This window comes from Acomys russatus, chromosome 1 (genome assembly GCF_903995435.1).
Source record: "Acomys russatus chromosome 1, mAcoRus1.1, whole genome shotgun sequence".
Classification (NCBI taxonomy): domain Eukaryota; kingdom Metazoa; phylum Chordata; class Mammalia; order Rodentia; family Muridae; genus Acomys; species Acomys russatus.
This window is the reverse complement of record NC_067137.1, coordinates 120,502,595-120,511,568: the sequence shown is the minus strand read 5'-3', so window position 1 is coordinate 120,511,568 and position 8,974 is coordinate 120,502,595. Positions and strand designations below refer to the sequence as shown.

The following is an 8,974-nucleotide window of genomic DNA, read 5'->3' as shown; positions in this document are numbered from 1 at the left end:
GAGCTCTTCAAATCACCTGGGGCTCAGCTACGTAGGTACTGGCCTAGCACAGGTGACCACTCTACCACCTGACTCCTGGGATCCAGCTGCCTCCCTCTTGGGCAGCTGAGCAAGGACAGGAAGGACTCTCTGGCCTGGCTTGCCTGTCAAGTGGGGTAATAAGCAGGGATCTCACTAGGCCAAGGTGACTGAGCTGCATGCTGCTATGAAAGTTTGCCCCTCCAGTTGCCACTGCTGCCCTCACCACGGTTAACAGACAGAAGGGAGTCCTCGTGCAAATATAAAGAGGTTTATTCACTTGTTACTGGGGTACAAAACATAAGGTATAAAAAAGCCACCTTCTCCCTCTTCCGTGTGAACATCTTGCACTGTCCATGGCCACCTCAGGCTTCAAACATAGCACAGCTGGTGCAAAGTGTCTTCTCGCCATCATCGGCATAGCTACACAGTTGCCAGGAGAGAGAAAAGCTACTAAGAAGCTGATCGCACCCCTACTCTCTGAAGCCCCAATCCCAGGACATCTCAGAATGTGAACTTGTTTGAAGACAGACTCAGGTGACTGTGGCATTTCAGGGACAGTTTGGGGGACACCATTGTCTCTGGGAGGAGGTCTAGCATACAAACATCCTGTGGGATTGACATCTGGGCTCCAGTCCTTTCTAGTTTACCAGATAGGTGAGGTGTCAGAGAGACACAGATGGCCACTGACAGGAACTCTGAGGACCTACAGCAGGCAGTCACCAGAAGCTGGGAGGCGGCCTGGGAAGTTCTCCCTCCCAACCTCAGCATGAACCAGTCCTACAGGTACCTAAGACTTCTCCCCACAGTACCCTTGCATGGCATTCCTGATCTCTCCAAACTACTGAGGAGAATCCTGGTGGTTTTCATTCTGACCCATTAGTTTTAGAAAATGCTGGGTCTAAGCTTGTCTGGGTCCACTGTACTGGCTCCATATGCATTTGGTAGATGTGTTCTTACAGTGTGGGTCAAGGGGGTGGGGCTCTGCGCTGTCCACCCACTCACTTGTGAGAAGCTGGCTGCACTGAATGGGTGAGCAACACCCTTTCCATACTGCCTTGAGACCATTGCTAACCAGGAAACACACAAGGGCAGACATGACCTGCATGTGCATGTACCCAGTGGCATGTGGGAGCCAATTCCCAAATGACAAGCATACTGGAGAGAAATCGAAGCTAGAAACCAGTGCAGACTCTCGGAGCCCTAATAAGGGCTCAGGTGACCAGACCACAGGGCTGTTTAAGCCAGGAAGCTGCTATAAGCCAGACACTTGGGAAACATGGACTTCTTTCAAAAGGATCAGGCTTGAGAACCACCCAATCCTGACCTGCCCAATGATGGCGCATGGTGCCTATGGAGTACCCACCCAGCACCCAGGACCCTCACAGGGACAGGGAGAGGGACTGTGATCTCTGCAGCACCCAGATCAAAGCACTCACTCTGCAAGGCCACACAGCATACAGGCCAAGGCTCCGCAGCCCCAGCAGGTGTATATACATTGCCCACAGAGGGCCCGGTCACACTGGCTGCAGACCGCCTTCCCATCCACAGATCTCACGCAGGATGAACAAGCGATGGGTGCTGCCCCAGGCAGGCCTGTGAGAAAACAACAAAGCTATCAGCATGTGAAGGACACTGGGAGAACAAGAGGGCAGTTGGCACCCACTCTCTCCTGAACTGAGTCCTTCTGACAACCTATCTGCCACCTGGAGCACTGAAGACTGGCAATGAGTCCTTCCCAGGACAGATCAGCTGCCTGCTCCTAGTATGGAAGTGTTTGCTCTTCCCTGGAGTACTCTCCCAGAACTCTGTGTCTGTTTCACTGGCCAGCCAAGAGGTTTCTGGGCAGCTTTGGGGACCAACATGATGCAGGGCTGAAGCAGAGGCCCGCTTTTCACCAGTCACATGCGAACCGCCCCTCAATGGTCCGACTGCAGACAGGAACCAGGAGCGTTTCACACACCAGTTAGAAGCTGGGGACCTCCTCTGAGGGTCTGTGGAGAGCAGACCTCCAAGCAACATTTGCTCAACCTATCAGGGGCTCTCAAGCTTCCTAATACTGTGATGCTTTAATAAATACAGCTCCTCAGCCAGGCGTGGTAGCACAAGCCTTTAATCCCAGCACTTGGGAAGCAGAGGCAGCTGGATCACTGAGTTCGAGGCCAGCCTGGTCTACAAAGTGAGTTCAGGACAGCCAAGGCTACACAGAGAAACCCTGTCTGGAAAAACCAAACCAAACAAAATAAATACAGCCCCTCATGTTGTGGTGATCCCCAACCACTTCCTAACTGTGATTTTGCTACTGTTATGAATGAGAATATAAATATTTTTGGAGATAGAGGTTTCCCAAAGGGGTCACAACCCACAGGTTGAGAAACTGATCTACGGGCCTCCTGCTTGGCCAGGTAGCTAAAGCCCTGGAACAGAATGTTTGCTACCGTCTTACCTGGGTGTAACAGCCAGCAAGTACCACCCGCAGGCACTCACCAGCTTCTGAGGCCTGAGCCTGGCAGCGTGTCAGTCGGCCATCAGGTCCGATCAACATCTGTCCCCTTGCAGCTTGAGAGGCCCCCACCAGGCCAGGCTTCAGTGACGCTGGCATGTGGTGGATGGAACAACCTTCGCCCCATATGTGATCTCTATAGGCCTGGGCCCCTTGGAAAAGGAGCTGCTTGGTTCTTTCTGGGGAAGAAGATGCTTCGGTAAGATAGCCCCGCCAACTGCAAAGCTCTTGCACACCCATCCTATGACCCTACAAGGCATAGAGTCCCTCTTTTACCTGCTCCCTAACTTTCAGCAATGCCAGGGCCTCCCTGGCTCCTCTGTGACCTCCCACAGCAGGCTGCAGGTCCTCCAGCCCAAGCCCACCGCCATGCTGTGCTCACTACGGGCACTCCTTCCATTAAATATTTCAGCAGCGTGGCTAATCTTACTTCACTGGGTTTGTGTTCTCCTCTTCATCCTCCAGCTCGCCTCCTGTACGCTTGTCTTACAGCGCCAAAGAAAGCTCTGGCCCCAAAGCCTTCATTCTCTAAAGCAAGTGCCCCGAGGAGGCAGGGAACAGTCACAGGTTCAAACACCACCTACAACTACTGCCACGCCAGCCAACAACTTCCCTATAGGAAACAAGGACAAAACCTCCCGACAAAGGTCTCCCAGAACCCTCCCACCCACCATTCCAGTGTAAGTGGCAGCTCACTTTCAGCCTGACCTAGGGAGCCTCACAGTGAAACACTGTAGCGAGTTCCAAACAGGTTCACTCCCACATACAGCTAGCGGGAGACCTGGCAGACCCAGGGGCCTCTGTGAGATAGGCAGCAAGCAAAAATTCAGATAGTGGCTCACCCAGTGCCACCTCCTACTTTAAGACAGGGAGTAGATTTGGGGGGGGGGGGGTGGCGCGGCGGTATTCAGGAGACGAGGCAGGAGGATTATTTAAATTCAAGGCCAGCCTAAGATTCATTGTGAAACCCTGTGTGAAAAACCGGGCAAATGGGAAAAGTCCCATGTTGACAGTAATCTTTGTCTCAAGGACTCCTGGTCCACCAAAGAGTTCACAGTGTGGGCTGGAGCTTGGCATTGTCCTTCGGTCTCAAACTGTGTGCCCTGTATTACTATACAACAGCAGAGAGTCCAGCACGCATCCCTGACCTGGCTGGCTCTGACTGGTCCTGGCAAGTGCTCCAGGATCTAAATCCTCAAAAGAGTAGAACCAGGCTGTTAGGTTCCAATTATACCAAGATCTTCTTTTTTACTGAGTGCTTACATTAAAAAATAGAAAGATGAGCCGGGCGTGGTGGTGCACGCCTTTAATCCCAGCACTCGGGAGGCAGAGGCAGGCGGATTGCTGTGAGTTCAAGGCCAGCCTGGTCTACAAAGTGAGTCCAGGATGGCCAAGGCTACACAGAGAGACCCTGTCTCGAAAAACCAAAAAATAAAATAAAATAAAAAATAAAAAGATGTATTTGCCTACTTATTTATCGAGGGTGGAGGTCAGAAAACAACTTTCAGGAGTCGATTCTCTACTCCGTGTATTCTTGGGACCTGACTCAGGTTTAGGCTTGCATAGAATGTACTTCAACCGGCTGAGCCATTTTCTGGGATTTGTTTGCATTTTGTGATTGCTGTTTTAAGACATCTCACTATGTAGCCCATGCTGTCCTCGAACTCAAGAAATCTGCCTGCCTTTGCCTCTGGACTGTTGGCATCAAAGGCACACGCCAGGACGTCCTGCCATGTCTACATTCTTTTTTTGTTTTTGTTTTTTGAGGACACACTCTTTACAGTGCAGGCCTCAAACTTCACTCATCACTCCCGAAGCCTCAGAACTCGAGTTTACATTCCCAGCGTTTAGAAAGGCGAAAAGCTAATGAGCTCCACACTTGCGGCTGAGCGGGAAGTCTGTTTTCCCGTTCATTCCAAAGGCACAGAGGCACCACTCAAAACTGTACAGGTCTAAACTTTGCTCTAAGAAAGGTAAACTGCGTTACACCTGCCCGCGAGAGTCATCACTGCAAAGCCACGCTCGGCGACATCCGTCCGCTAGAAAGGCCACTAGAGAGGGCCTAGGGCAGCGCATGCCTTCACGCCCGGGGGACCGAGTCCCTCCGCCTGGCCTGCGCTAGGCTAGACCGTTCGGCAGGACTCGGCTTCGACTCGGCTTTCTCCGGGAGCGGCCTCCAGCCCCGGGCTCGCGACGCGCAGGCCAGAAGCCTGGGGTCCGCAGCTGCCCCGTGCGGCGTGGCCAGCTCGACCCACCGAACCCCGCACTCACCGAAGACCTCGCGCGAGCAGCGCTCGGCGAACACACCGCGGCTCAGCTCTCTCGGGCCCACATGGACTTTGAGCTGCAGCGGGGAAGCGTCCGCGAACGGGCAGCTCCGCTTGGGCATGATAGCGGGTATCAGACACCGGAGCGGCACACAGCCCGCCGAACACCCGTCACGGCGCGCTCGAACCGCCTGCGAGGCCCGGGTGGCGAGGGGCGCTCCGCCCCAGCAGGCCGCAGCGCGGGAGACGCTGGGGGCGGGGCTTGTGCAGTTAGCGCCGGCGGGATAGGCCCAGGGGTGCAGTGGGTGGAACTCACGGGGCGCGGGAAAGGCCAAGGGCGACGGCGCGGCGGGGCGGGAGGTCCTGTGAGGAGTGAGGCACACGATAGGGCGAGGGGTGGCGGTGGGCGGGGCTTGTGCATGACGCAGCTCAGGATAGGCCAAGAATTAAGGGGCGGGGCTCTGGAGGGTGTGGCGCGGGGGTTAGCGGGACGCTACCTTGGGGGCGGGACTCACGTTCCTGTGACTAGTTGAACCAGCGCGAGATCGGGGGCGGGCCTCAGCACGCTGGATGGCTCTGTTATCGCTGAGCAACGATGAAGGGTGACGTAACTGAGTTCCCCAAACAGGAAGGTGGCGTGTATCCTCCGTAGTGGATTCCAGCACCCATCTTCTCCTGCGAGTACTCCTGCCTCCCGGAGGCCTGGTCTTGGGCAGCAAGCTTGGGTGAGGCTTTACTCTGCGGGTCCGCTGGTCGCAACAGATTTAAAACCTCCTTAGGGTTTCCTAACACGGTGAACAACAAGGCAAGCAGCGATGCCGAGGGCCTTCTCAGTCCTGGTATTTCGGCACGGTCGGAGTTCTTTATGGAGGTGCATTAATTTCGCGCTCAACTGGGAGTGCAGAAGACCCGGCGCGTACAATGCTGGCGTTAATTCTCCAGATTTTAGAGACTGGAAGTCTCAGATCAAAGTGTTGGGTTCTCTGCAGGTCTCTCATCTTCCTTAACCTGTAGATGGAAACTCACATATTAACACCAAGTACTTTTGAGCTAAGATCCACCCTAAGGACTCCATTTTAACTCTTTAAGACTGTACCCATAGCCGGGCGTGCTAATGCACGCCTTTAATCCCAGCACTCGGGAGGCAGAGGCAGGTGAATCGCTGTGAGTTCGAGGCCAGCCTGGTCTACAAAGTGAGCCCAGGACAGCCAAGGCTACACAGAGAGACCTTGTCTCAGGAAGGAAAAAAAAAAAAAAAAAAAAAAAGACTATGCCCATGAGCCGGGCGTAGTGGCACACGCCTTAATCCCAGCATTCGGGGAGGCAGGCTGATCTCTGTGAGTTTGAGGCCAGATACAGTCATATTCTTAAGTCTTGGGAGTTAGGATTTCAACATGAGTCGGGGGCACAATCTATATAGAACAAGTGTGTGTGCAGAGCAAATCCTGCTGACAAACACCTGACAGAAGGACTACTGAGCGCTGTTGCTTCCTTTCCCCATGGGTGGCGTCCCCTGTTGTGGAACTCTAAGGAATGGACTTAGCTACCTCTCTCTTTGTGGAGACATGCACTTGCCCTCTATTGTGTAGCTTAAATCCAGTGGGACAGACAGATCAGGGACATGGCTGGGGAACTAACTGCCACTAGGAAGGCTATTCACTTGAAGATAATAGACTTTCTTCCCAGAAATCCCACTTCCTAGTGCAGTCCCTACAGGTTGCCCTGAGGTCCCATTGGGGCTGACTGCCTTTCAGAGTCATACACATGTACCCACATGTACCCCTTCCTTCCTTCCTTCCTTCCTTCCTTCCTTCCCTCCTCCTCCTCCTTTTCTGGGCATTTTTGAAATCCTTTAAAAATTTCTAACACTGAACTTTCTTTCTCTTTCTCTCTGTCTCTATCTCTGTCTGTCTGTCTGTCCCCCGCCCCTGTCTCTCTCTCTAAGCCCCCAGTAGAAGGCATCAGAATCTCATGGAGGGAGACTCATTCTGCTTATGCTCTCTGAGTGCTGACTTTTTCTTCCGACATTTGCTCCTTCTAGCTCACATCTCTTGACAGCTGGTTCCTTTTGATACTGGGCATTATGCTGCCTAGAAAACCTAAAGTTAGTTTGTGCCTGTTAGACACCAGGGTATTGGCAAGCTTTCGCTATGATGAACGTAGTTCCTGTGGAGAATGTTCTAGCAGGTCTTTTCTGACATACATGTCCACTCAGTGTTGGTTAGTATTTGGGTCTCCTTTTAAACAAACTGTCAGCTCTCCAAAATGAATGTCATTGCGGAGCTAGGCATGGTGGCGCACACCTTTAATCCTAGCACTTGGGAGGCAGAGGCAGGCGGATTGCTGTGAGTTCAAGGCCAGCCTGGTCTACAAATTGCGTCCAGGACAGCCAAGGCTACACAAAGAAACCCTGCCTCAAAATAAAATAAAATAAAACAAAAAGACTATCATTGTGATTTCCCCAACACTTGGCCCAGAGTACTCTGGGAAAAGGCCATAGTCTCTAGCCCCAGCTGCTGGGCTCAGAGGCAATTGCTCAGGGAAGCCCAGTGTTAGCCTTTCATGGGTATCTGGTGTGACTATGAAGTGTTGCCAGCTGGGTCCCGAGATGATGGCATGATTGAAGGGTAACTGGATCATGATGGCAAAACTTCAATAGATTAATCCACCAGCGAGCTCATGGCTGAGCAGGCTTTTACATGACACCTGGTTGGAGGAAGCACCGCACTGAGAGTGTGTCCTGATGGGTGCACCCTATCCCGGTCTGCGTCCTGACTCTCTTCTTTCTCCACCATGTTTCTGCCTCGCCATAGACCCATAGTAGTGCAGCCAGCCTGGCCATGGGTGAAATCTCTGCAACTGTGATCCACAATAAATCCTTTCAGTTTGTGGATTTATTGTTGTTCCAGACAGGGTTTCTCTGTGTAGCCTTGGCTGTCCTGGACTCCCGTTGTAGACCAAGCTGGCCTTGAACTCACGGGCGATCCACCTGTCTCTGCCTCCCGAGTGCTGGGATTAAAGGTGTGCGCCACCACGCTCGGCTCGTTATTTTGTCCTAGAGGTGAAAACACAATGGGACATGTCTTCAGACTGGGGATTGAGCGCCTAAGATACCCCAGTAAGCACAGAGCAGAGGCAGGGTTAGTTAAGACACGTCTGATTCAGTCTGGAGAAGTTCCCAGGGATGGTGACCAAGTGTGGCTAGAACGACAAGGTGCTGTCTGGGCTGCTGTGTCCCTGGAGGCAGCAAGGACTGTTACTTCCGGAACCCCTGGCACCTCCGGAATGTGTGTGCGCAGAAGGTCAGTTCTGGAAAACATGGAATATACCAGCTCTGTCTTGCATGGGCTTGCCGCATTTTGTTTTTTGAGCAAGCATAACACTGTGACACCAAAAATGTTGAAGTCCAGCTGACAGCTCTCTTGGTCACAACACCCATATTGTATACCAGGAAACACTGGCACTTTCTTAAGCTCCAAACTTTGTAGGACAGCGTCACTAAAGCCATCGCAGCGTGAAGTACTGACCACACACATACAGATCATTTCCTGACTGGACAATGGTTTTGTTTTAAAGGCAGGTACGTTTCAGATGACTGCAGCCCACTTCTGTCTGACTTTGTGTAAGTCTTTTCCTCTCATCCTGGGAAATGGGGTCCTCCTGCTTTGCTTTATATATGTACTTTATAGATGTATGTACTTTATATATGTACCCAGGAGGCTGTACTTTGTGCAGTCCTGACTCTGTCTGCTTCTGGTTTGGGTCTCATGCCCCTATGCCAGTGGCAACACTCCTCATACAGCTACTTGGGTTTTGCTCTCTGGGAGTGGCCTCAGGTAGCCCATGGTCCTTGGTAAAGGTTGTCATTAGTGATTAGAAAAAACAAGGACGAAGTCAAGACAGGTGTAATGACTGCTCAGTGACTCAGTGGCTCCTCTTTATTATGACATGGTTCCAACTGAAAGCATGCCATGTGACAACCAGTCATTGAAGGCCTCTGTTTTGAGCCCTTAGGCTCATTTTAAAAGCAGAATTTTTAAAAAATGTACACAGTGCTGACTTCACACATTTAAAATTGTCGTAGAATTCAGTGGGCCAGGCCGAAGACATACATAGAAAAATAAAAGTATGGGAAACGGTTTTAGGTTGTTTCGTTGAAGGTGCCGGTTGCACCACTGAGGCTCTT

The 8,974-nt window shown here is 52.1% G+C and overlaps 1 protein-coding gene across 1 annotated transcript; it reads right to left on the bottom strand.

The window, feature by feature from the left end:
- Positions 1–273: 273 nt before the first annotated feature.
- Positions 274–4,987, bottom strand: Siva1 (SIVA1 apoptosis inducing factor). The gene is made up of 4 exons (XM_051152226.1): positions 4,793–4,987; positions 2,506–2,700; positions 1,458–1,614; positions 274–441 (listed from the first exon to the last, which is right to left on the bottom strand). The coding sequence occupies exons 1-4, from the start codon at positions 4,908–4,910 to the stop codon at positions 384–386; spliced, it is 528 nt and encodes a 175-aa protein (XP_051008183.1). The 5' UTR covers positions 4,911–4,987; the 3' UTR covers positions 274–383.
- Between the last annotated feature and the right edge of the window lie 3,987 nt (positions 4,988–8,974).